This window comes from Orbicella franksi, chromosome 5 (assembly GCF_964199315.1).
Source record: "Orbicella franksi chromosome 5, jaOrbFran1.1, whole genome shotgun sequence".
In the NCBI taxonomy this organism is placed as follows: Eukaryota; Metazoa; Cnidaria; class Anthozoa; order Scleractinia; family Merulinidae; genus Orbicella; species Orbicella franksi.
In genome coordinates, this window is record NC_138149.1 from 5,989,841 (window position 1) to 6,017,642 (window position 27,802).

General features: G+C 40.4%; 1 protein-coding gene across 1 annotated transcript; it reads left to right on the forward strand.

The window, feature by feature from the left end:
- Nucleotides 1-27,801, forward strand: LOC145486897 (uncharacterized). The gene is made up of 27 exons (XM_081465604.1): nucleotides 1-365; nucleotides 5,816-5,926; nucleotides 6,862-6,956; nucleotides 7,039-7,114; nucleotides 7,808-7,977; nucleotides 8,361-8,503; nucleotides 9,080-9,183; nucleotides 9,501-12,434; nucleotides 13,377-13,463; nucleotides 15,722-15,785; nucleotides 15,923-16,361; nucleotides 16,807-16,889; nucleotides 17,340-17,442; nucleotides 17,941-18,039; nucleotides 18,424-18,511; nucleotides 19,216-19,312; nucleotides 19,401-19,484; nucleotides 19,572-19,856; nucleotides 20,525-20,638; nucleotides 21,152-21,304; nucleotides 22,442-22,540; nucleotides 22,905-23,034; nucleotides 24,037-24,183; nucleotides 24,906-25,020; nucleotides 25,524-25,609; nucleotides 26,543-26,655; nucleotides 27,092-27,801. Exons 1-27 carry the CDS (start codon nucleotides 116-118, stop codon nucleotides 27,201-27,203), a joined length of 6,381 nt encoding a protein of 2,126 aa, XP_081321730.1. The 5' UTR covers nucleotides 1-115; the 3' UTR covers nucleotides 27,204-27,801.
- Nucleotide 27,802: the final 1 nt, after the last annotated feature.

Below are 27,802 nucleotides of genomic sequence, written 5' to 3' on the forward strand. Positions count from 1 at the left end.
GAACGTGATCAGTTTTTGACAACATTTCTGAACAGTTGAAGTGCCGTTGTGTCTGTGTTTTGGCAGGAATGATTCGCCTGATCCGCGAAAAGTTTACCGAAGTACTAGGCTTGAAATGCCTTCAAACGACGTGATACTTTTGGGGTACCGTCCGCGCAGTGAAATACAAGCAACGCTAAATTTACGCCGCGCGGTGAGCGACGATCGTCTTCTGGAAGCAGTGCGAGAGGCCCGCCGACAAGGACCAGTGTTTTCAATGCTCAAACTAAGCAAGACGAGAATTTCTGTGGGAGATAGTGTCACTGTTTACTGGGATGTCAGGGAACAGTGTGGAGCGAATGACTGGATCGGGCTTTTTGATCTAGGTAAGTAAACTTGCTTTTTTTTTTTTTTTTTTTTATAAAATCCTTGCCTTCCCATGCATGCATACACCCGGCTTCGCAATTTACTGCAGAATCGATCGATAGAAGCCAAGTTTTTATGGCGGAAGCTCAATGTTCCCTTAAGCTATAGCTCAACTTTTTCCAGACATATATTCACTGAATATGCGTTTTCATTATAAACAGATCTTGATCCCATGTGGAGTGTTACAAATCCAAATTTATCATTTCATCTCTGGGGTTAATATTTTCGGCACACAATGAGACTTGTAGGGGACCGAATCGGAACGAATGATATTGTGGCTAGCTTCAAGATGTGATTGAGAGTAATCGCTCAGTGATGACTCAGTGATTGTTTTTGCTGCCTTGTCGTTGAAATGATATATTGTGATTATGTGGTTTCAGTTCGACAGCTCGACTGTAAGATTTCGCTCTGGATGTCATGACAGATTCAGAATTACAAGATGTAGAGTCCATATTGTGATATCCACACTGTTCGCTTAGTTTAAACTTTATATCTTGTTTACATTTTCGATTTGGCAGTTACTTGTAATCGCACAACCCAGGTAAAAGGGCTTGTTTGGGCAAAATGTGCTAAAATGTAATGCGTGCCGATAAAGTGGTGTCTTTGCCCACGTCGTGATAGCCAGGGCTTCGGGCAGGTGTGTGTGAAACATCGCTAGGACCATTTTACATAATTGGAAGCTGTATGGTTCCGATTAAATGCTAATCAAGTTTTGCTGGTAATCTCATTTCGTATTTATTCATCCGTTTGAAGCTATTTTGTAACGAATCGATGTTAGTTTTTCATGTCTATGATACTATGCTAATTCGATGAGGCACTCTTTCGAAGTGCAGTTATGCGACATCCGAAGACGATCGATGGCACCTCATTATTTTTATCTTTCAGCAGTGTGAATATTGTTGGTTAAGTTCCACTTGACTCGGTTCCTGTCAATATTGATTCCTGAAAAAATAGGGGAAGAAAGAAAGAAAACGAAGGAAAAACCTTATCTTCAGGCCAAGTGAATGAAAACTAGTTGTAGTCAACTCGATCGGAGATAGGTGTTCATGGCATCCTGTATTTTCCTTTTCGCTTATGGATAAAGAAATCTATGTCTGGCAGATTGTTGATTCTGACTATTTATTTACAGTATGATTGACATGCCTTTAATTGGAAGTCATTTTAAAACTGTAGCCATATTTTTAATAAGGAATATCTGGCAACTATCTGTTATAATTATAACAATAAAATCGGTCTGGCAGAGAAATTAATTTTAAAATGTGTACATGTTTATTGTTTAACTTTTTTTGTAAATAGGTTTTTATTAATTTCATTGTGGTAAGTAGTTTTACTATTAAACTTATAAAAAACCTTTGTTGACTATAAATTTTTCTCTTTCTGTTAAAGACTGCTGTTTCTTTTCTAAACAGAGTTCTTTGATTCAAGATATTTGACAGCCACTTGGCCATGCTTATACCTCAAAACGTTTCTGATTTATAACCACTGTACCTGATTTATAAACTGCAAGAATACAATAACATCCACAGAGGCACTACTATCTGTCAGGTACTAAGATCTTTGCATTGGCGAAACAAGTGCGTTGTCACTGTGACAAATGTTTAATTTACTGCTGGCTTCTTCAACGTGGATTTCATTGTCATAGAATTGTGAGCTGATTGCTTTCATTAACTCATCCATGTAAACACAGCTATAATGATGTGTGTTCAGTTACACAAGAATCAGATGTTCTCTGCTGTATGTAGGCCAACAGTTAGTGTTAAATATGCCAGACCATTATTGCACAGTTGGGCATCTGTGTAATGAATTTATACAATTAAAATTCTTATACAAATTAAAAGTCTTGTTTTCGTTTAATTGCTTTAAAGCGTCTAATATAACAGGAAGATCTTCTTAAAAGTCTGTAAGTAAGTCACCCTGTTTCTTGAATAATGAACTGCGTCAGATTTAGATTTGTTAAATATTTACCCTGTTGTTATATTGGTGTCATAACATTTTACAAACTTTGTGAATTTCAAAGAAGAGCACCACATGTCATTAAATTTTAAACATCAAAGGATGCAGTATACACAATTTTACAAATAATGATATAGGGAATAAACAAATCAGTTTTTCAAAGGCCACAAAGGGTTTTTGTAAAAGTGAAATCAAATGTGGTTTGAAATTTGCTCATGTTTTAAAATTTTCAAACTCCCGTTTCATTTATATTTTCCTTTGTTTCGAAATATGTTAATGAAGATACAACAAAGAAAAGCGTGTTGTAAATTAGTTTGAAAATATTCAAACCAAAACCAAATTTAAACCACAACAATTACTCTTTGTATTACTAGAGCTGTGATATTTTCATAGCAAATATGTCTTGAATAGTCCCATCCCTGGTAAGAATTAAATCTCTACAGTGTAATGCATTAAGTTTTGATTTCTGACTGAAATAAATTTGTGGATATGTTTAAAAATTATGTTTTGTTCGTGTATTCATCCACATGTAGCATGTAGATTTTTGTATGTACATGTAAACAAGAGTAATGTTTTATTTTGTGAGTAGTTTTAGTATGAGGAGCAAGTCAATTGTGTCTATATAATATAGAGGCACATATACATGTACTGTAGAAAAAATCTTTGGTGTAAGTATACAAATGAATTGGAGGCAAGCTGTTGAAACACCAAAGGCTTCAGATTTTACATGGGTTGCTGCTTTCAATTAATTGGTGATGATTCACATTTTTTCAAACTTTCATGTTCTTTGTTTTATAGAAGCACAAAATTTCAGAAAGCTTTAACCATCACATCAAGATCTCCTAACACATTATATACGTAAACATGTCTTGTCAGAATTTTTGGCCACAAACATGAACAACAGTGTAAATTTGCTATAACTGAAAGTAAACAGTTCAACCCTCCAAGTTGCGACCATTTTAGTCGCCATGGTGACTAGAATTTTGGAGCTGGCGATCAAATTAGAACCCAAGTCGCTAGCTTGGCGACTAAAATTAACGTGACCTATGCGTCAGGAGCTTGAGCGGACTATCATCCGGAGCGAAAAGAAAAACGGTCTGAGCATTAAGAATTCACTTTGCAAAGCTAGTTGTTGTGGGATTTTAACCAACAGAAATGGAGACTGAATAAAATGAACTGTTACACGGTAAACAAAGATCAAGGAATTGCATTCAGTTGAGCTTGGGACGCGACGAAATTCGTTCCACTCGACTGAACTTTGGCACGTGACAATGTTACCTGGAAGCGTGAGACAACGCACGCAATCCGGTCATTTGCCATCGAAAAGAAGAGGAATTGCAAAAGCTTGGAAAGCTCGACGGTGACAAGATCCACAATATATTTGAGAAACATCCAGATGTATTTGAGAAACGTATTTTGTTTCAGTGGACATGAAAATACTTTACAGCAAACTTGATAACACAAGCACGGGAGATTCTATAAATAACAAAAACTGTGATGAAAAGTGGCTTGCAGTTGTAAATAAATTTCACTTGTGTGAACGAACCTGGGTTTATTTTTGAATTGTCAAAGATTTCATCAATAAAAAATATCCGTCTTAGTGGTTGCCCTAAAACTTGTGAAAGTATTTTCGCATTGAGTATTCGCGTTCCGCGGTTCGCATATTAAATTCAAAATGACAAACAATTTGAGCGTGAACTTTTCTGTCCATTTCAATACAGTCTTTAATTTTCAGATGAAGTTTTATTTCGTTTGCTTATTCAAACAGAAAACGAGGTTGAACATTTAAAAAAGATCATAAACGATAAGGTAAAAATAGTGTTTACTTTATGGTCTCAACAAGAATTTGATGCCGCCTTGATAAACACTGGAAAACTTTCTGCCATTCAGCTGCGAATGAGGCTATCTGATTTTAATTTGGTATAATCTGTGCTGTTTGCACTGCTCCTGTTGTGTGAATTATAAATGATATACACAAATATTTCTGTGTTTTGTGAAGCGACTTTTTTCTTAATTTTCATTTTCATTTGATCATCAATCATTCCAATAAAAGCATATTTGAATCAACATTAGGTAGTTCTTTCACTGAACGGGACTTCAATTTACTTGGTGGTTCAAGGAAAATGTTATTAATAATACAGTTAGATAATAATAAGATCATTATTTATTATTAATTAATTATTAATTTATGCATATATTTTGGCGACTAAAATTTTTCACTGGCGACCAAACCTGAACAGTCAGTGACCAAATGGCCACTAAGGAAAAAAGTTAACTTGGAGGGTTGCAGTTAGTAATAATAAGTACATGTAAAATGGAATACAATGTACATTCCTCTGTTTTGCTCTGATGCACTATAAAACATGAATTTATTTAACTGAAACATTTAACCAGTAGACAGTAGTGTCATAATTTAAAGTCAAGACGTCGTATTTTGTGCTCATTTAAGGCCAAAAATGGACAAAAACATAAAGCCTGGTTCACCTTTTTAGACAAGCACAAGGGTTAACACAAGCACAAGGCTGTTCACACTAGAGACATATGCATGTGCTGTGCGAGTTACATCACTGAAACAAGATGCCGATTGGTTGAATTCTTGCAGTTATACTTCTGCTCATTTCATGCCAGCTCCCCACTGGTGAAATAATGTTTTTTCTTGTGTTTATGCTTGTGCCTATTGCACTTCGGTGCACAGTTAAGTTTTCTTGTGCTTATGCTTGCGCTTATTTCACCTCAGAGCATACTAGCATTTTCTTGTGGTTACACTTGTGCTTCTCTCCAAGTGTCAACCAGGCTTAAGTATGCAACAACAACGAACTTTATAAAGATAGGATTGATCATCACAGTTACATATACACAATGCATTATAATTCCACTTGTAAAAACTTCCTTGGATAACTAATTAAAGTAAATAGATATTAAATAAGATAACAGATAAAGTTTCAAAATTTCCTAGCTGAGGGAAATTCTCCTTGACTAATTATTGTGGACACTAATTTTTCCATTTGATTAATTGATTAAAAATATAAAAGTTACAATCACTTAACCTATATTTTACAATAAATATCTCAATATTAAAATGTGCACTGGGAACTCATGTGATGCGTAGACCGCAACCCTTACAATTATTGATGTTGCTAACGAGAGCAGTGAGATCCTGTTTGGATATTCAAAATTGAAATGCTGTATAGAGAACTTCATAATATAAATGTCGAGAAAATCAAGAAAATCTCGTATGATTTTCATTAAACTGGTCAGTTTAGAAGTCACTCATTTTTTTTTAGTATATTCTAACTTGAAAGGATTCAGTTACATACATATACATGCATACATCCTTTCTTGTTGGTATGTTTATGTTATTGAGCATAATAACTTAGTATTTTGTCATAAGTAAGCTAATACTTACATATTATGTGATATTGTCACTCATCTTACAATATCTGATATTGGTGTTTAGATGGCCCAACATCACTGTCAAACTATTTAGACTGCAAGCAGAGGGGAGTGACTGGAGCAAAGCGAGGGGCTATCAAGTGGGCAATCAACAGAGACGTCACACTTGGAGAAGGTATAAAAAATTGTGTCACACTGTTGGAGCTAGTATCAGATTAAAGGGCAGCCAGCATGCTTATAGGCAAGACGCACCAACATAGTACAGTGCAATACTGAATGCAGTATTTAACACTGACAAGAAATATATTCACACAACACTGTTCAGACTATTCTAAAGTTATCTAAACTCAGTTATAATTGCATGTAGTGTGTTTGGACTGGTGGTTTGATCTTTGGACTCTGTCAGATTGATCGGCGAGGGATCTGGATCTCTGTCAGAATGATAGGTACAGGATTGTTTTCAATTGTTGTCCTGTGTTCCTGGGCATCACACTCTACTTTCACATCCGCAGAAGGATTTGCAGGATTGGGCTCTTACTGATGTCTTTTTAGATGTGGGAAAGCCCCTTTATCTTTTTCATAGATCTTCTTCATCTTGATAACTAGAGCCTCTTTATATCCAGCATTTAAAACAATTATTTTAGTTATCTAAGATTTTCTTTTCCTCTCAGTTTTGGTACCTGTAAATGCAAAGTACTCTTAGTTGGTGATTAAAAAAAAATGAAACAATACTTCTGTACATGTACAGTGCTTTTCATAGCCATACTTTACGGGCTGTATTAGGCCCTTGCATGGTATTGTAGTAAAATGTACAGCTGCCATCTTTTTTCCTATGGAGGATTGGGCTAGTGGATTTTGTCCTTCACTTGCCTGATAGGCAAGTAAGGTTTTGTGGGAAATTTTTTAAGGAAATACCGTTAAGAGATCACAACTGAAGAATGTTTGGGAGGGTTAATGAGAATGACTTTCAGGTAGCACATCATATTTACTAGCTTGCCCTTTTGGGTTAGCTAGAAAATTTGTTTTCTTTTAATCATCCTGAATAGGAGAAGAACTTTCTCAACACTTGTCTCTTCTTTAATGGTGATTTCATAACCTTTTATTTTTCAGTTGAAAACAAGTGTATTTTCAAGTACATACATGGCAACACCAGTTCTGTGAAAGCCATAAGCCCTACTCTTTACATCTACAACCCTTATGCTGAGGTAACGAAGTTGTTTTCTCACATATGAGCAAGTTTGTCAGATGCAAATGAATTTCATTTACCTTGATTTCTATTTTCCACAGCTTGCGTCACCTCATGGGAGACCACGCCTTGGGTCACTAGTCCCCCAAGAGACTCTGTTGGAATTCTCCATTGCAGGTAAAATGAAGCTCATATCTACATGTATAAACACTGCCCAGGATTAGTACTTAAAATAAAGCTCACATTTTTCAACACTGTCCGGAATTAACCTTTAAACTTACCATAATAATTTATGGAGGAAGGAGCAGAGGAGACATTTAAAGTAAACTTTTAAAGTGCATCTTTCATACCTTGCCATGAACATGAAACTGGCCAGACTACACTGTAATACCAAACCATGCAACCTTATTGTTGATAACTGGAAACAGTGCATGCAATAAAGATAATACAGGGTGAATACTTACAGCTGGTGTTCACAACAAAATCAGGAAAAAAAGAATGCTGAAATGGGAAATTTCTAATTAAGTGCTACACTAGAAAGAGGGTCAGTGTAGGCAGATGGTAACAAAGAAAGTTAACTTGGAAAAGTATGCAGTCATGTTACCTACCTGTACATTGTGCAGTGTAGACCTCTGGCCTTCTACAACCCGGGCTCTTGTGTAATTCACCTCTCCCCCCCCCTGCACACCAGAACCCAAGCTTTCATGCATATGTCCCAGATCTCTTACACACCACAGCCTCTGGATATCACAATCAAGGCTCTAACTACATAACTGCATGTTACTGTTCTCCTCTTATTGTTTTACTCTACTAGCAGAAAACTACCTCCATGACATTATAAGGTTATTTCTTGATAATTGTGTTCAATAGGCATACAGGCAAATGGTTTGAAGAAAAACATATTTGGCAAGCCTAGTCCTTATGTAAAGCTATCAATCATGCCCTCACGACGGCATCTGAGGTCATGGAAACAGCACCACGGGCAGATTGCCAAAACATCTTCACAAACCAATACCATCAATCCAAAATGGTCTAGTGAGGTAAGCTCGGTCATGTACAGCTCTCATGCTGTTGGTGGGAAGTGTGTTATCCTACCTTAAATATAGTCAGTAGTTCTTTGTCATACATGTATGTTTATCAGATGTGTATCTGGGGTAAAGAGCACAAAAGGTGCAAACTTCCAGAGGAGTTCAGGGCCATGCTCCCCAAGAAATGTTTTGGATTTCACCTCCCGTAAGTCCCCTTTCCTGGGTTTCTGGGTCATTCTAAAAAATCTGGTCCACCTCTGTGTATCTGTAGTATCTCGTACTAGTAATTGTCACCTCCCCCAAGAGAGTAATTAACTATGTTCCCAGCTATCGCTGAAAAATCTTTATTTGACTGTGTAACTTCCTGAAATGCTTTATGAACATTACCTTTGTAGGAGTTTGTGTTTCTGGGTGGTGCAGATGACATGTTGGAAGTTGAAGTGCGGAATAAGTTTTCTGGTACACGCCCGGCCTTTAGCCGTTTTTTGGGGAAACTTACTGTGCCTCTTGTGGATATCTTTGAATGCCAGAGAAACAGGTTTGTTTCTTGATGTAGTTACCATGTGGAAATAGAAATGTCTCTCTGTCTGTCTGTCTGTCTGTCTGTCTGTTACCACAGGTACATTGTACTATTACTTAAGTTGTGGCCAGTGTTTGGCATAGGAGAGAAATAAAAATAAGTTGTAACTACATGAAGCAGGGTGCAAAGAAAACCAAAGTCTACTTTCAAGTGGCTGTCAGAAATTTCTCTCTTTGCACACTGAGTAGCCGAGTGTGAATGAATTGCATCTGCCGTTGTTATAGTCCTTTGTTTAAGAAACAGTGAATTGCCTTTAGTTAGATTTGTCAAAAATAACAACTTACACAGTAACTGTAAACGTGTGAAATTTTTATGTCGAGTGTGTATGTTGTAGGTCAAAATGAAATTCAGGTTTTAATGAAATTCCTTTGTCTTCTAACGCTAATTATTCATGGTCGTGTTAGAAAACAAAGGAAATTGAGAATCAAATTAAGTTGAAATAATTTTAACCTGAATTTCATTTTGACCTACAACATGTGCATGTATGTACCTGCTGTTTCACCTGCCATATCCATGTTGTTTGGCACATACCAGGCCGGAAGAGTTCACCAAAACACTTGGTAGAAGGACCCCTGCTGACAGAGTGCAGGGCACAATAACACTGACCATCACCATTATTGAACCATCCACAAGTCCAGGTGAGTTGAAATAATGAGCTACATTAGGGGAAAAACAGAAGGTCAAATTGTCTCTGCTGACGGAGTCACTGTAGAAAATATTCGCACAGAACAGAGTTAAAATGCCAGGACAGGTTTTATGTAGGGAACATTAATGGTGCAGTGTCATTGGTCTGTTTAACACCATTCGTTGGATAAATAACTATCCAGTGGATAGACGTGCAAATCATATGAGTCACGTGGCCCTGATCAGACACACTTACCAACGTACATGTGTACTCTTTAAACATTGTTATAGATGACGGAATGAAGATGTTGTTTTTGCCTTCTTTCCTCAGCTGCTGCTTCCGCTGAGCAGGAAAATGTTCCACCCGCTTCACCCTCAGGAGAGACGTCTACTGGAAGCCCTCTGCAAAGTAACCCAAGGTGTACCTTATCAAACTCATCCCTTATGTCATCAGCACCTAATATTTTACAACCTCTTACCTTGAACTCCAGCAATGGTCTGCTTGAAACCATTTTCCCTGTGGACACTCCTTCTCCTTTGTCCCCGCATGGGACAAGTGAACAGGGAACGTTTGGTGACGCAGCAAATTGCAGAAGGAGATTGCCTGTACAATCTAGACCATTCTCCGAGCTGTACTCAGAGGAGTTTGTCCCCTTAGATGATGTTGATATAACCAACCCAGAGCTTTCACAAACCTCTCAAGCAGCAAGCGATGAGAATACTCTCAGTGGGAATGAAAGCACAGAGGGGGGCATTTCAGGCGAGAGCAGGACTTCTAGTAGTTTAGCAAATTCATTAGATGTCGAATCTCCTGATGGCACAGTCATTGATCAAGGGCAGGACTCACAAAATGCACTCGATAATGCAGATGGGATTCCTTGCCATGAAGGCAGTGCAACCTCCACACCAACCCAAGGACCTGGAGATAACAACCCAGACTCGGACAACCAACCAATGGAAATCCCCGAAGAACTTAACAACAGTTCTGAAGCAGAAATGAGTTCAACAGACGTAGGGCAAAGGAACAGTACTGGAAGCATTGAGCTGACAGAGGACTCGCCGCTAAGAATTTTGGAGGAGTGCGAGAGGGTGCGTGAGGAGACGATTGCCCTGTCAAGGGAAAACCTTCTTCAAGATCCCACTGCCGAATCAGATGATGAACTTGAACAGATGGATATCACTGACGAGACTATTGCTACAGAACGTGATAGTTCACATAATTCAGACTATTCCATGGACGGTGCGTTGACTAGTGAAAACCTCACGCAGTCAACTTTGAATGGAAGCAGTTCTACAGAAACCCAGCCAATGGCTGAGCAAGAAACCGATTTGCTAGAAGCTGCAAGTAGTGGCCTCCTTGATGAGGAGGTCAATGATGCGATTTTGTCGTCTCTTGAAGAACATGAGGAGTCCAGAACTTCACCTCCTGTGGTAGAGTGCGTGCCAGGACCTTCAGTTGCCACGGCATTGATAGAACCAGAGACGGGAGAAATGGCGGCTGAAGGGAACCTTCAGCAACCAGCGGAAAATACCGAGCACAATCCTGCGGAGCAGCAGGAGATTGGTGTAAGGGAGGAACCAATGTCACTTCTTGAGTATGTAGATCAAATAATGGATGATGAGCCCGCAGTGCAGAGCGGGGACAATGCAATGATTACCGAGTCTGTTGGAGACAATACTCAAGAAAGTACATCATCGCCTGGTTCTAATTTGGGAACCTCTGAACCTTCTGGTGTGGATTCACCTAGTGTAGCAGTATCTTCTGTAACTCTTCCAATGGAGGCATCAGAACCTGTGTGCTTAGGTGCCACGTCAGTGCAGTCAACTTCAACTTCAGAAATGATAGTTGACACTCCACTGACAGTGCATAGTGGAGTGGGCGATGATGACAGGGCGATCCCACAGAGGCCCCCTCGAGGTAAACGTCTTTCTCGATCCACTAGTGATCCAAGAAGTGCCCACACAAGGAGACTTGCTGAGAGAACAAGAAATGCGTCGCGAGGCTCTAACCAAGGAGAGAACTCCCCAAGGCTTTCTCGTCCACCATTAATTCGACGAGTTACCGAACCCACCACCATGCCAACCAATGCTGTGGATCCCACAATTGTGCCTGTTAACACGGATGTATCGTCACAAGCATCTATTACCACGGCTGTTGTTACTCCAGTAACTGAACCTGTGGCAGAAGCGGTAGTGTTGTCTCCGACAGAATCAGTTGTAATGGCAGTGCCGCTGTCTCCACCGCAACAGCGCAGCTCTTTATCGAGTGCACGTTCACCTGTTGTTGTAGCAGATGTTGTGGCTGAAGCTCCGGCATTAGTTACGCCATTACCATCACCTGATCTGGTTTCGGAGAGGACTAACTCCACATTTGATGAACTAACTGCCGTTGCTGCAGTTAGTCTGGAAGCGAGTGGAAGTGCTGCAGGTGAAGCTTCAACATCAAGAGATTCACCAGATGATTATGTGTTAATTGTGCCATCTGATGGTAGACAACCCTCGTCTGCTCCATCGACGTTAAGGCGAAAGGAAGCTGCTTCAGCTGTTGATTCACTGTTAACAAACGGAACACGAGCTTCCCACAGAAGAAACTCATCACAAGATAATTCTTCTGTTCTTTACGCTACGCCGCTATCAGGACCAGGCAGAGAGTTACCTGACCAGCAAAGTGCAAGCTTTCCTAGGCCAAGCAGCTCAGCAAGGGTCACTGCACTCTCAGGCGGCCGACGGCGCAGTAGTAGCAGTAGTAACAGTGGTTATACAGTTAGCAGGGCTGTGCCTGATGAATCTCAGTCTTTACCTCGGAGTTATGGACAAACTGCCTCTGCATCAAGTTCTCCTGCTGCTGCTACAAGTGCCACAGTAAACCCCGAACAAGTCAGGCATAATGCTCCTGAGAGAGTTAACAACACTTCCCCCGGTGCCGCCTCTCTGCCGGGACCTAGTAGCCAGTCTGGTAGTGATCTAAGTCAGTCACGCGAAGCAATACAAACCATGCTTAGGTCCTACTACATTAAGTCAACACAGGTGCCAGGCGGACAACCACCTGTAATACAGCCGCCAAGAGCATCCACCTCCTCCGCGCAGGAACCTGAGGCAGCTAGAAGACCATCTCAGCCAAATAATCGCAATGGGAATCGGAGAAGCTCTGGTCGGAGACAGCAAGGCAATCCAGTTCATGTGTCCATTCAGGACCAGCAGCAGAGCAGAGAGCAGCGGGCCCGGCCAGAACAGCAAGCCACGGAGGAAGAACCTCTACCACCTAGTAAGCAATTTGGAGGCTGTTTTAGAATCGCGTGAAGATTGCGTCGTAGTCTTTTGCCAAACATTAGTGTCTTAAGTTTCATATTGAGAAAAATGCCTAAAATCATTTTGCAAAAAGAAAAAGACTTTCAGAACAAGGCAGTTCGTTGAACGTGCTCGGTTCTAATTGCCCCGCTCCCTAGTACACTGTAGTCTGCATGCAAAAGTACTTTAAGTAGGCAATTTCCGAGTTACATTGTGCCTCTGTTTCAAAACGAGTCCCGATGAAAAACTTTTCATATGAAAATGAGTTTGATTTGCATGAAAATGAACCTGCAGGCGGAATTCATTTTCATATGAATGGTTTCGCACGGAGACTCGTTTTGACACAGAGGCAAAAGGCAACTCGGGGATAGGCCCTTTGCAGGATCCGGTCACATGGTACTGAATTAACTACGCTGGGACGCAAGTTACACAGTGGGACTTCCAAAACAAAGGAACTCGTACCAGTCCAGCCCGACTTTCCTTTGTTTTGGAAGTCCCACTGTGTAACTTGCGTCCCAGCCTAATTAATTCCGTACCATGTGACCGGATCCTGCAAAGGGCCTGTTAGCACCTACGGTTCGTCTCAAGGTTGTCTTAACGGGGTGTATACAGAGTAAATTAATAAATGAATTATGCTTTAGCGTGCATCTTCGAGTTACGATGCACGCGGGAAGTTTGGAAGGCATGAAAGAAGCGTAAGAGGTGCTCGATGCGCAATGGAAAATCAAATAGATATACGAAGACTACCACTCGCGCGAGAAAAAAAATTCTCTGGCGAAGCGAAGTTAACGTTGCTAATAGCGCCAACGTGTATTATTAGTAGCGCGAATGTATATTCTTGCATATCGGTCACGCTTATAAGCTTTTGTTGTAGCCTGTATCTTGTTTGGCGAGCACTGATAGAGTTTTATTTCTTTAGATTGGGAGCGGGGCGTGGATTCTCATGGAAGAGTTTACTACATTGATCATGTCAATAGGACGACTACTTGGAACAGACCTCGGACAAGTAAGACTTTCTTTTACCGCTGTATTCTCACTGTTGGTTTGGCACTCTTTGTGTCAATGGTCAAGCCACGAAAGTTGGTAGCAAAATGTACCAAAGCCGGCAATAATGCCTTGATTTTGTAAAATAGTATTTCACAAATAGCTGGAAGACATTAGAAGGTGAAGACGATTAACTATGTTGAAAGCGAATCTGGAAGATTGACTTTACCTTCGACTTGCTTTGAAATGTAGTAAAATTAAGATTTTTCTCAATTTTGAGTAATTGTTTTTCGGCCGTGATTTTGTTATGAACAACACAACTTGCATTGCACGACCAGAGTTAATATATGCCATCAGACAATTGTGACCCTTCCGTTGAGTGAGAATGCTAATGATACGAAATTTTCTTACCTAAAATGTTTGTTGAATAATAGTGTTTGAACCTTGCGTATAAGTATTGTCAAGTTTACTTTGGCGAACGGTTCGCGAAAAGTGCTATTTAGCCGTTCGATGTCGGCTGGCCGTGAGCAAAATTGGCCGCTATTTCAGAGCGGCCAAATAACTTTATGACGTCACTGGTTGAATTACATGTCTCGCTGAGAATGATTGAACATGGGACAAGAGACTAGTGGGAGTCTCATCTTAGGGACACTTCAGAGCTGTAGGTAGTCAATAACAGGTAGTCTCACTTATGATTTACGGGAAGAATTGATGCTTTAGCCTTTATCTAAGTTGGATTTTTCCAGTATATTTTACGCAAGCGATCGAGTGTGGTGTACAATGTACATAGTTCTTTATCTCATCCAGACATGTTATGACCTGCTAGTGAATGTGGTTAAGTAGACATAAATCCCCGGTGAACCGGCTTTGAAAATATTTATCTCGGGATTTGCTGCTCGAATTAAGGACACTGTTATCTTGCTTTGATCTGTAGACTTCAACAGGGAAGGTTTTAACTTTTGGTTTTTGTACGTTTTCATGGGTGAGTCGCCGATAGCTTCACTCAAAAATTTCGATTAAACTTTGAAGGAAACCGTTTGGTGATTCAGAGGTTTTAGTTTAAGATATTTTTTTCAAATTCACGCGCAACCAGATGCTACTTGCATTTGTTGTTTTATTATTTCATGTCCTCGGGCGTTTCTCCGGCAAGATTGCGTGACAACTGTCACTCTTGGTTTTTGGTTAGGTGATATTAGCTAGACACTGTTAATCGCCCCTGCAGTAACAATTAATCAGAAACATTCTATTCTCTGAAAGGGATTTTCTAACTCAGCTCCTCAGCCATTTTCCTTTTTCAGACCACGAGTGAAAGTGTGACAGCGTTTGGGGTGAGAGGTCATATACGTGAAATTAAACCCTTGTATTTACCCCAAAGTAAGCTACTACGGTATCTAATCTCGTGATGTTCTTGTGAATTGCCGACTTTGATACTTATAAATACAGATTGCAGGTCGAAGTGTTATGATTGTTAAAAGAATCTGAAGCAGCCATCCGTCAATTATTCACAGCCGATACCATCGGCTGTGAATAATTGACGGATAAAAGTGTGAAAGTAAAAAGTGGAAATTCCTCTTGTTACGTTCATACATGAATTAAAAAAACAAAAACACAAATCCGCAAATACTTCGCCTGCTGACCCTCAAGCATAGCACAATTTTTGAAAGATTCTCTTGGTCTGTTACAACAACTTCCACTTATTAAATCGTACTTTCTGCATGCGGTATGACGTCTGATTCCCTTTACCTCCTGAAAAGTTTAGCCTAAATTTTTCAAATTTGTCGTTTGTAATCTGTGTTAATTTTCTCCATCGTTAACTATATTTGTTCGTTAAGGCGTTGTTACTATTTCTTTAGTGTTTTTCCAGGTAAACCACTGTTTTCAGGTTTTCTTCAATTTAAAGGTTATTTTATACATGACCAAACTACGGTGACAAGGCTCTTTTAAGTTCCTTCGGTTATAATCATGCATAACGTGAGAATCCAAGCTTAAGGTTCACTAAATCGATTGATGAATAAAACAATGATTTCAAAACATGTCCATCAAAAATAAGTCACTTGAAATTGTACTAATAAGGACTTCACAGTGCTCGAACAATGTTTTACTCCAGAAGGTCAACAAAACACTTTCCAAAAGCATTTTAAAAACAAAATTCGCCATAAGTGTATTGGGCGAATAAAAAAACACGGACATATCATTTCAGGAGCAGTTTAAAGGCTGCAATGAAAAGTAGCTGAATTCAAGAGTTAAATTATTTAAATACAGGATGTTTTCTTTCTTCAGATGCCCCTGAAAGTGAATCAAACATGAATGAGATTAACACCCATTGGCAAAGCCTTGATAGAAGGTAAGTTTCACGTGAAAATCGTTTTAAAATCCCTGATTTTCCTCAGCTGCGGTTATTCTCGAAAGATAAATTAAAGCTACCACTCCGGATGACAAAACGCTCCGTTTCATTTTTTTCTCGCGTGTTTTTATTTCAAGATATCAAAGCTTCCGCCGGACGCTCCGTGGTCGAAGCAGCCGCCATTCACGCGTACCTCTACCCATGGTCGACAACCGGGAGAATCAGACAGCTGGCGAATCAAGTGCCAGTGGCAACGCAGAAACTGGGGCTGCTTCGCTGAGACCTTCTCATCCACCAGCAGCGTCAGCTTCCTCCTCGCCAGTGGCTTCTACCTCCTCGACACCGTCTGCGTCCTCCTCACCTTCTACCTCTACTGAACCGTCTAGTTCGTCCACACTGTCTACTTTTCACCCACCGTTTCCTCCCTCCACACCGTCCATCTCATCCGAACCCTCCTCGTCCTCTGCTCCGTCCACTTCTTCAGCATCTTCGTCAAGGAATGCCAATTATTTACAGTCTCCTGCGGTGAAATTTCTCACCAGACATGACTTAATAGACTTTCTCAAGAATAAAGGGGTAGGAATTTGTTTTATTTTGAGTAAACGCTCCTTGTGAGTTTATATGCATGTGTTTTTATGTCAGAGAACAACCCGGAAACATAACTGAAAATGTGTTTCTGTAACTCCTTAAAAACAGTTGTTTGGGGTTCATAAAGACGAAGACTCCAATGAAGTTACGTCTCGGTTTCGCATCTTAAAAAGTTTATCCTAAATTTTTCAAGTTCGTCGTTTATAATCCGTGTTAATCTTCTCCATCTCTAACCATCCTTGTTCCTTTATGGTTTATTGTTATCTCTTTGTTGTTTTTCCATTTGGTAAGCCACTATTATCAGGTTTCTTTCAGTTTAAATGTAATTCTGTACGTGGCCAATACAACTCAAAATACCACGGTGACTGAGTTCCTTTAAGCAAGTGATACTACCGTCTATAACACTGGTCTAATCTTCATTCCTGTTCACTAGGTGGCTGGTCATTACTATTTCCAAAGCCAGATGTTAAAACTCATAGTTTCTAAGATCAGAAGCGAACCCAATCAGTTTGAGAGGTAAACGGGCTTCTTTTGATTTCCTATTCACTTCCTCTGTGTAATACGGCAATAAGAAGCACACAACCTCAAGCTCAAAAACATTACCAGATCATACGAAACACAAAAATAAAGCTATGATTTTGTAGAACAGTATTTGACAAACAGCAGGAACCCTGTAAGAAGCGAGAATGACAATCAGTGGCAAGGATGGAAATGGATTGCAATAGGAACAAACTTGAAAACAGAGACAGAAATCATAGGTGGATAGCAGGAAACCCAACAAAATGATATGATTTTCTAGAGCAATATTCGACAAAATAAGAAGACCCATTAAGGGTGTGAGGATGATTGACGATCGCAAAATGCACTAACTTGACGCGAGGCTTTTCGAGTTATTTCAAGTTCTAGGTACTTCGATTGTAAGCACGCATGCCGTTACCAGTGGATAACAACTGCCTTTTCTCCAAGGTATCGCCATCAAGTAGAGCTTGTTAGGTTTCTAAATCAGTTCGCCGATCCTCAGATGGACATGCCGGCTGGCTGGGATAAGAAAGTTGATCAATCCGGACGGGTAAGTCTCTGATCTGATCTGATCTGATCTCTCTGTCGGTGATTAGAACGGTTTTGCTATGAATACAGACAGAGAAAAGGTCTGTCCAGACCTGCAGAGTGCCCATTACGCAAAAACCCAAAAGGCCAAAACATACATGTAATTAGAAGGCTCGCCCAAAAACTGATCAGTTTGTCAACATTTCCAACTAGAAACTCAGGGCCACTTGGACTACAGTTCAACCCCGATTAAACGGCCACCCTTGGGGAAATGGATAGTGGCCGATTAAAGGGGGCTGGCAGCTTAATAGAGGTAGAAACAATAGATGAGCCCTCATCGGGACATTGATTACCGGCCGCGTAATAGGAGTGGCCGTTTAATTGGGGTTTAGTACAAAAAAAGCATCCTACACTCTGTTGCAAATCCGAGAACTCCTTTCTAGAGCCCTTTAGGTTTGGTGGATTTGCTCGTCCATTAAAATAAGGGTTTATGTTTTTGATGTTTTCTTTTTTGTTGTAGCTGTACTTCATTGATCACAGTTCGCGAACAACGACCTTCATTGATCCACGCCTTCCCGTGGAGGAGACTGTTCCAAGACGAAACCGCTCGCAAACTGAGGTACATTTCTTTAATCGATTTGTGTGTCCTGTCGCGTTACGTGACTTGAATGCACGCAACACGACAGGTATATAAACAGTTCCATTATAGCCTCGCTCTTGGATAACTGTTAGCTTCGAGGAAAAGATATTGTCCTGGGACAAAATCTGAGCATATTTGTTTAGTCAAATGGGGGCTGTTGTGTTTATTATCCTTCAAATATTTTTCACCACGCGCGGGATCCTCCAAAATTAGGGAATATCACTCGGCCAGCCAGTTTTGGCTAGGGCATATTCAGTCATGTGACCTATTTAGACTAATCGCGTGCGAGCGAAAATATTTGATGGACTATAAGTAATACTAAAGCACAGTGTCGTTGAAAAGTTGTCTGTCATCTGGTTACAGCCTCGAGGCGGACGTGTTCCTCCGCCTAGGCCTCCACCACCAAGGACGCCGTCTCGGTCAAACAGTTTGAACAATTCCACGCCAATGAGTAAGTAAATGCTTTGCCGAGTGACACTTAAAATGATCACAGGTACTTGGTCACCTACTGAAGTATAAATATGTGAGCAAATGAACTGCCTACATGCACACATTCATTGCAACTTGAAAGTGTAATTCATTCTTTCCCAAAGGACCTACCCCCCCCCCCCTTTCCCCTCCCCTCCACCTCCCTGCACGTCTAGGTTGTACTTTCTGTTCTTTCCTCGCTTACAACCGTCACCATACCGAAATAACTCCCTGATAACCGTTCTTCCGACCCCTTTCGGCATAAAAAGAGTATCAAATGTGTTCAGAATAGGGAAAAAAACAACTTACGTTGTACGTGGAAAAAGGTCAACATTTTCAAAATGTTAACCTTCGTATTCACAAAATTAACTTTGCATTTTGGCTTAAAGTGTGAGGATATTACGATGGTTAGCGATACATAAATATGTTTCGTTTCTGCCAAGGGACTCATCAGAGACCTTTCAGCTAACTCGTCAAACATCACGTTTGAAGTCCCGCTAGCATCAAAATGATGATGGCAATCTGGCCTTATATCACATAAGGATTCCCAATTGCGTAATATGCCATTCAACTTGAAACAAGTGTGACATTCATATGCGGTTGATCATTCATTTTATTTCAGTCTTGCAATGTTGTATTTCTAGTCTTTTTATTTATCTGACAATTTTGTCTTCTCTCTCTTCGCAGCTTACAACCAGCAAGTCGTGGCGTTTTTGTCTCAACCGGGCATTGACGATATTCTTAAAGATAAATACCAAGGATACGCTCGAAGCCCCACTCTGAAGTGAGTAGCTAATTTGCCGCAATTACTCGTGTCTTCTTCTCAGCTGTAGTTCTGTAAGTAACTTATTTCAATGTCTCTTCGCTTCCAGAGCCAACGTGAGAAGAGTGCAGACAGAGGGCGAGAGGGCCCTGGCGCGAATGTCTAGTAATCTCGACTTCATTATGTTACTGAGGTAATATGTAGTGTTGTCTCTTCCATGACACCATGTAAGACTGTCAAGTGATTTCTTTGGTATTGAGTTGTATTTTTTATGATCTAGTGTTATGGAGGAGAGCATTGTCAGCCATGTCCCAGCAGACGTAGCGCAAACAACTGAGCCTACATCCCAACCGTCGTCACCCACGCGTCACTCCCCTAGCCCCCAGGCCACTCCTGGAACCCGGTCAAGATCAAGCTCCACCGAGGTTTCGCTGAAAGGTGCAATGGGTGATTCTACTGCTAGTTCCAGTCCTGCTCCTTATAAACGCGATTTCGAGGCTAAAGTTCGCTCGTTCCATCGTCAGCTCTACCACAAGGGTTACGGTCAGGGACCTAATAAAATCAAGTAAGTGCTGTAACTGATTTCGTGACAAGCCGAAGAACGTCGACATTGGAGGCCCTTATCTATGTATAGTGGCTTTGCCTCTCAGAGAGAAACAGAGTATCATTAAGGCCCCGTCCACACTTGAATACGGAGGTTTCACTCTGAAAACGCATCAAATGTTTTCCGTCCACACTACGCCAGAGAAATTTAAAAACGCAACAATCACCGGTCATTTTGGATTTGTGTTTGAGGAAAACTCGGGCAGGCAAATCATATGATTATGGTGAGGTCAGCGTTTTCGAAAAGCTTCGTTTTCAAAATGTTTTCCGACCACACGAAAACGCAAAGCCGGCGTTTTCAAATTTCTCCGGGTTGAAGAGTGTTTTCGAAAAGCTCCGTTTTCGTGACGGATTAGTGTGGACGGTAGGCCTAACGGTAGAAATAAAGCTGCGTTTTGAAAATTCTCTTGGGTAGTGTGGGCGCTGCATAAGTAAGATCGATACGTGCGATTCATACGAATCTTTCAAAATTTGCTTTTAGCTTTAATAGGTTTACCTAGTTGAGAAATGTATCTTGCCAGCTTGGTTATGAACTTGATTGGAACATCAAAGCAAAACATACATTATGTAACAAAGAAATCCGATTTATGTGCATCAAAACTGAAATGTTATTGTGGCTTCTCTCGGCAGGTTGAGTATACGACGGGACCATATTTTAGAAGACGCTTATGATCAAATCATGAAGGAGCCTGCCAGAGCGATTCAAAGAAACCGCTTAGAAATTCAGTTCGCTGGCGAGGAAGGGTAAGATATCATCGCGGAATTAAGCCTTACACTTGAACAGCAGCAATGATCCAAATCGAAAAACATTAACCAAAACTTATTTTGCAAACTGACTTTATTTGCACTTCATCAGAAGCTTTCCACTGAATGGTCATTCATTAGGTATTTATCCCCAGACTTAAAAGTTAGAACCATCTAACACAGCACAGAAAAAACACTTATTTTTTCACGAAGAACTCTTTCGTACCTTCCACAAGGGTTTCATCTAGAAACGATAAAATTAGAACCACTTGGTACAGCATCATAAAAAGTACTACATGAAAGAACTGCCCAGTAGCTTTCATTTCAATGGTCACACACTAGGGTCCTCATACACAGACCTTAAAGTAAGGCCTCATTTGTTGACACAACGTAAAGCTTTATTTCTGCAGTCCTGTAAATTCTCTAGTTTCAGTTTTTCCACGGTCGTTATTAGAAAACCACTGACAAAAAAATAACTTTTCGTAACAGAAGGTTTTTTTTTTACTGTTTCAGTTTGGATTATGGCGGACCAGCGAGGGAGTTCTTTTTCCTTTTGTCTCGTCAAGTGTTCAATCCATATTACGGTCTGTTTGAGTATTCTGCAAATGATACTTACACTGTGCAAGTGAGCCCGGTATCGCTGTATGTGGACAACTCTCACGAGTGGTGGGTGTTGTGCATTTGTGTTTATACAATATTTAAGATAGTACGCGCGCTCTCATTGGCCGATAGATGTGTTTAGACGTATGTAAACACGGTTGTTACGTTTTAGATTCGCGCGTTTTCTTGAGAAATATTTTGTAAAAGTAACAGGGTACTTTTCCGCGTTTACATAGCCTCATCGAAACACTCGGAGGGTTGGAAGAATTTTCAAAAGTTATGTAGCCCCTTGACTGCGTCTCGGGTTTGGATAACTGTCTCGAATCCTCCAAACCCCTCATGTTTAGATGACGCTATGTAAACACGGAAAAAGTGCTTTATTGCTTAAATATACCCACCTTGTCTTAACACGCATTTATTGTGCTGATAATTTTTCCCTCTGTTACTGTACTAATAAATGTCTTTGTGCTTTCACTGGCTTAAGCAGCGTCTGTAGCGACAGCACAACTGAAATCGGTTTTCTTTTTAATTTTGCATTAATCTATTTTTAATTGTTTACACTCTTCTCTGACAGTTGTTTTTAAACTGAACAACGGTATTAGTTTCTTAAGCAACTGTCAGGCTGCGTTTGTGGTAGTTAATTGGCCTGACGCTCGAAAACCTGAGCATCACAAGCTCGCTTAGGCGGTGAACTTACCTTTATCTTTTTCAAGATGATAAACAGCCTTAAACAGGCCTACTATGCTACTTCGGTTAAAATTCCTACACGTGGTCTTGGATGTTCCCTTTAGAGTAACAGATGACTGAGGGCCCAACATAGGAGGCGGGATACGGGATGACATGACCTTTAATGGCGGGATGCGGGATAAAAATATTTCGGTGGGAGCGGGATTTACTCATTTTGACAGACGTGATTCAGGATAGCTTTAAAATTGAAGGCGGGATGTGGGATGAAAAACGGAAAATCACAGGTCGTAGACGTTACGTGGAGAACTGCGACTCTAACCAGGCTGGATCAGGATAAACATTCTGACTGTGGCGGGATGGCGGGATTGAGCCTAAAAGCGGGATGCGAGGTTGAAAAAAAACCATGTTGGACCCTATGAATTCAGTATCCGCGGTATAAATATGCCCCAGGTGGCCTACACTACGGAAGCTGTTTTTAAGGTTGTAGAATTTACAGGAAAAAATGTTATTTTTCAGGTTCCGTTTCTGCGGGCGAATCGTTGGTCTTGTGATCATACATCAGCACCTGTTAGATGCTTTTTTCACTCGTCCCTTCTACAAGGCTTTGCTCAGAAGGTACAGTTACTTACTGCCGTGTTGGTACATCCACACCGCTTTATTTTGGGTCAGGTAACAGCTCTCGTAAGGCCTCAATACCCTTTGAGAGGACAATAGAACAAACAACAGAAACAATGTCCCTAGCCCCAAAACAACAACAGCTGCTAACAAGCAAACGAATTACAAGCCTACGAGAGCTGCTACACTTTTGCGGTTTTTTCTTTGCTCTTAAAAGTTCGTAAGCATTAATTTTACAGATTGAGGAATATTTCCTTCATTTACTTCAATGTTGATGGACTATCTGTCGTCCTTCGACCTTGCTTTTGTTTTGTTTTGAATTTTTTTGTTCCTACTCACTGTGTCTTTGGCTACGTTTTTTCAGTCCGTGTGATCTCAGTGACGTCGAGGCAATGGACTCTCTGTTTCACCAGAGCATGACGTGGCTGACGGAAAATGACATCACAGGAGCGCTTGATTTGTCTTTTACTGTCAGTGAAGAGATTTTTGGACAGGTAAGAGCTACATGTAGTCACAGGCGAACTGAGGCACTTGGTTCAGTCAGTTTTTTGCGTGATCTCAGTGTTATGTTTAAATGAAGTCATCATAAACACTTTAAATATCTAGGAAGAGCATTCAACCATGGACATTGCCTCAGTCACAATTGCTTCTGGCTACGGCCCTGGAGTGTTCTAAAGCTCGCTTGATAGATCAATTGGTAGAGCATTGCAATGGTATCGCAGAGGTCATGGGTTAGAATCCCGCCCAAGCCAAAAATTTTTTTCAGGCGTTATTTTCACAACTGCTTTTGCACAACTTCAAAGTTGTGTACATAACTGTGACGATCATTTATGCCTTTACATCTTTCTCCTCACTTCAAATTTAATACATTACATATATTCACTTGTAAGAGTTTTCTACCAACCAGAGAAAGAAATGGATTATTTTCCAAGTCCCTTGCAGTCCCGACCAAAACGAGAAGAGATAATGCGCGCTGACCAGTTGTTTTTTACGGTTTCTTTAGTCACAAAACTTTAGCCAAACATTTATCGCCCAAAATTCCACGCAAATGACGATTGTAACCTTATCCTACCACACCCATCTATTCACTAATCCTACATTTTAATTGCATACTTTGTAGGAAATTTCCTTTGCACATACGAATGGTGGAAAACTGTTTAATTTTTTCCCTGTTAAACAGCCCTGTTTCTTCCCGACATCGCAGTTACCACTTTGTTTCCCGCCGAAAACTCGGCGTTCGGTGCGCGCTCGTTGCGCTACCCGTTTCCCGCCAAAATCTTTTGTGTCAAGTTTACGGGTGATAAAGACGTGGCTACAGTTAATGTATATAGGGGATATTACACGGCGGCGCGAAGAACTAAGCTTAAGTAAGCACTTTACACATCTACCTACTTCTAATTAACTTAAAGGCTCGTACCCTTCACCTGATGATTGCAGAACATCGCGAAACTCTCCCATAAATCTTCGCTCATTCATCAATCCTTCGACTCTTTCAGGTGACAGAGCGCGAGCTCATTCCAGGCGGCAAAGAAATTGAAGTCACAGAAAGCAACAAGCACGAGTACGTGGAGCAGATGGTGAGATGGCGCGTCGAAAGAGGAGTCGCTGAACAGATGGAAAGCATTGTCAATGGATTCAATGAGGTACTTGAACGCCGCGAAATTTGAAATATTTCCAAGACGACAGATTATTAATCAACTGCGGTCGTACTATCTGGATCTAGATCAGTGATTTTTCCGTGTTCGTTCTCTGTGGGCGTCTTATGACACACCCTTAATCCTTTTGTACCTCGTTTGGCGTTAATAGTAATCCGTTTGCGATCATCTGAACCTTGTTAACTTCACTTGGAACGAAGTTTTATCCAAAATTTATCATGGGCTGGGAATGGCTTCGATACGACCTCTCTGGCCCTAACATTTTTTTTTATTTTAGTTATTTATTTTTTTGCAGCCTTTTCATGAAAAGAAGAAAACAGCATAAAAACAATTAACTTCATTAGGCAAAAAACTACTCAGAATAGTAGGAAAACTAAACAAGCTGAGTAGGTTGGAAAAAAATTATGCATCCTGAAAACTGTTCTTTTGGTGCATCAGGCCTGACAATGGTGAACGGTTATTTTTACGCCATAAAATGAATCGCTTTGATTTTGGAAGTTTTATTTTTCTTTTGGCAAGATAAACTAACATAGAAGTTAGGAACCGAGTTAGACACCTAACTCGATTGAAAGGATATTCTCAGTTTCTGACGGCGTTTTACAAATTTGACTCAAACTTATTAGATTTTAACGCTATTTTTCGGGCAAACAGATTTTTTTGTAGCGTTGTTTCTCGTATCCTCTTTATTTACCGCAATAATTTTTCTCTAGGTCCTAGATCCTAACCTGATCAATCTGTTTGATGCCCGCGAGCTGGAACTTGTAATCTCAGGCACGGCAGATATCGACATCGAAGACTGGAGAAAGAACACAGAATATCGCTCAGGTAAAGAGAGAAGTTGATTGAACGTAGTACATGAGGAATTTTCACGTAGTAAGATTTTGTTCGACAAGTTGAAACCTGTGAACAGACTCCCTTGTGAGGTGTAGGGCGGAAACAAGAGATCGGAAAGCCGAGAGCAGGTTCCCTTCAGGTTCACTCGGCTTTCTAAGTTCCAATTTTATATTCCATTTATATATCGCCATATGCTCCACTAAAACAATTTCCCCTTTAAAAAAAAGCTGACCTCGTTCGAAAAGTTGGATGGTGACGTTTTGGCAAGAGGACTTCTATGGAAAAAATATTTTGTCGAACGTACGAGCAAATAAATCCTGTCACTGCCTTGTTGGCACTCTTACCCACGAGCTCATGAACCTGTGAAGAGAGCTTGAGAACGAGACCTTGCTTGTGCTTTTGCTTTACATTTTTGTTACTATTTCAGTCAAACAGTCAAAGAAGAACTTTCCTTTTTGATGTCTTAAATTGACCATTGCTATGTATAATTTCAGGTTACCATGGCAATCACAAAGTGATAAAGTGGTTTTGGAAGGTCGTGCGGTCTTTTGATAACGAGCAGAAGTTAAGACTCTTACAAGTAAGTGCGTGTTTAAACGTGCCATCACATTTCTAGCAGCTTCTAGGTTTTGATCCAGAAATTTTACAAATAGTTCGGTGTCGGCCGGTCTGCAGTTCCAGGTGCAAAAATGAAGTTTCACAGTTAGTAATCTGTTTTTTGTTGATTTGGCAATCCGTTTTGTCAAGATTCCAATGTGTTCTGGGCTTTACGGCATCTTCTACGCTACTGTTGATCTTTGTTAAAACTTATGATAAGAGTTATTAGAGTTTCGCGTTGTATGGCAAAATTGTGATCTCTTGGGAAATCCGATTTGGCTTAGAGTTTGTGGTTACATTTGATCTTTTAATAGCATTAACTCTGTCTTTGCTTTTCTCAGGCAAGCTTCTTAGTCATTTCGCATTTAATCAAAATTTGATCACTACAGTTCATCTCTGTTAATCTGCTTTGCGTCACGGTTAAGCTTTATGTTTAAATCTCTACTGAACACAAAGTGTATCATACCATGTGGTTCTTACTCTGAGTGTCAGAGGCCTTACGCGCGCTTTTTTCCGCGGCCTTTTTCAGTCAATTGCATTGGATATTTGTGCAATGATGTTCTTAAGTCGGCATAAGAGATCCAAAAGTGTCGTTACGTGCAAGAATGTAGATGGCTTACAATAGCTGTTATTATCAGTGGTTTGACTTACAAACGAGGCGAAATTTTTCCATTCGGCTTAGTATTGACCCTCTCGCCTCGTTCGCATGTCTTTTTTAAACAAAGGAATATTTGACCGCAGACTCCACTGCAATAACGGCTATACTGTCCTTCATTTTGTGAATCACTAGAGAACCAAAATTGTATTAACTCTTGAGGTTTTTGCAGCTGGTAGCGTGCACACCTTTTTTTCAGAATTATTCGGTAGCGTACACTGGGATTCGTTTTGCTTAACCATTGGTTTTGTTGCTTTACAGTTCGTCACTGGGACCTCTAGCATACCTTACGAAGGTTTTGCTGCTCTACGCGGCAGTACAGGACCAAGAAAGTTTTGTATCGAGAGATGGGGAGACTACACTAAACTACCCAGGTGGGTTTTCAGCACTTTTGCGGTGGCCTGTTAATTACAAACTCACTATAGAACCCTTGACAAAAGAGGTGGGGAGGGTATCTATTGCTCGCCATCTCCATACTGGTGTTCATAACAAGGAAACGGTGGCCATGTTGGTGTCTAAGACCAATCCTCTGGGAATTCTCTTTCCTTATGTAAACACCTCGTTTTGTTCGATAAATTTGCATGGGTGCTGGTGCCTGGCCACTTGAGTGAAGAGAATGCTTTGTTGGATCAGCATGCCTTAAATGATTATGACAAAATGTATGAGACGGTGATTATCGGCGAATAATCAACCCTGGAACAGCCCATCAAATGGGCTGGATCTCAATAGACCACTGCTAAACACTGGGTAAACTAACTGCTATATTGTTGTTACTGACAAAGTCTGCTTGTTTTTGTGTTTGCAACGCAGGGCTCATACCTGTTTTAACCGGTTGGACCTGCCTTTGTATCGCTCTTATGAAGAACTTCTGGAGAAGCTCACGTTTGCCGTGGAGGAGTCGGAAACCTTTGCAATGCAGTGATCTGTCAGTCAAACTGATTTACAAAGGATAGTGGAATTGAAGATACGTCAACTAATGCGAGTATTTGTCTGTTTCTACGGAAGGTGCTTTTCGTACACATATTAAATACACCGGCTGCTCTTTGGATTTGTAAGGATTGAAGCGATTCCCGCCTTGTGTGGCAGTTAAGCGGTGACTAAATTCCGCCCGGCTTGTCCTAAATGTAACATTAATCTACAAACGCTGGGAACGTTTAAATCACTATTTCAATTGAGAACTTTTAACTGATGCTTCAAAATAGTTCGGCGAGTCAAAAATAACACGAAAGTAGGTGGAGTGGTCTATTTGTCAGCCAAAGATATCACTGAATGTGATTGACATAAATATTTCTAAAAATTCTTTGTTAAGGTATTGTTGCAAAGGGAAGCTCTGTGAGTTTGAGTGAAAATTTTCACTCTCTTTGCTAGAAATCTTTTGGGCCATACTTACCGCTTCCTACTTAACCAAGTGGAGGTGCTATCTTAATAGAACAAAACGTCCTGCGTAAAAAAAAAAAAGAAAGAAAAAAAAAAACTGGCCAAAATCGAGAATTTTCATCTACTTTGTCCTAGAGATGGAGA

Coding starts and splice junctions, on each gene's coding strand:
- LOC145486897 (XM_081465604.1), top strand. CDS start 116: ATGCCTTCAAACGACGTGATACTTTTGGGGTACCGTCCGCGCAGTGAA. Junction 13,464..15,721: donor TTGGAACAGACCTCGGACAA/GTAAGACTTTCT, acceptor TTCTTTCTTCAG/ATGCCCCTGAAAGTGAATCA. Junction 26,656..27,091: donor GACTACACTAAACTACCCAG/GTGGGTTTTCAG, acceptor TTTGCAACGCAG/GGCTCATACCTGTTTTAACC.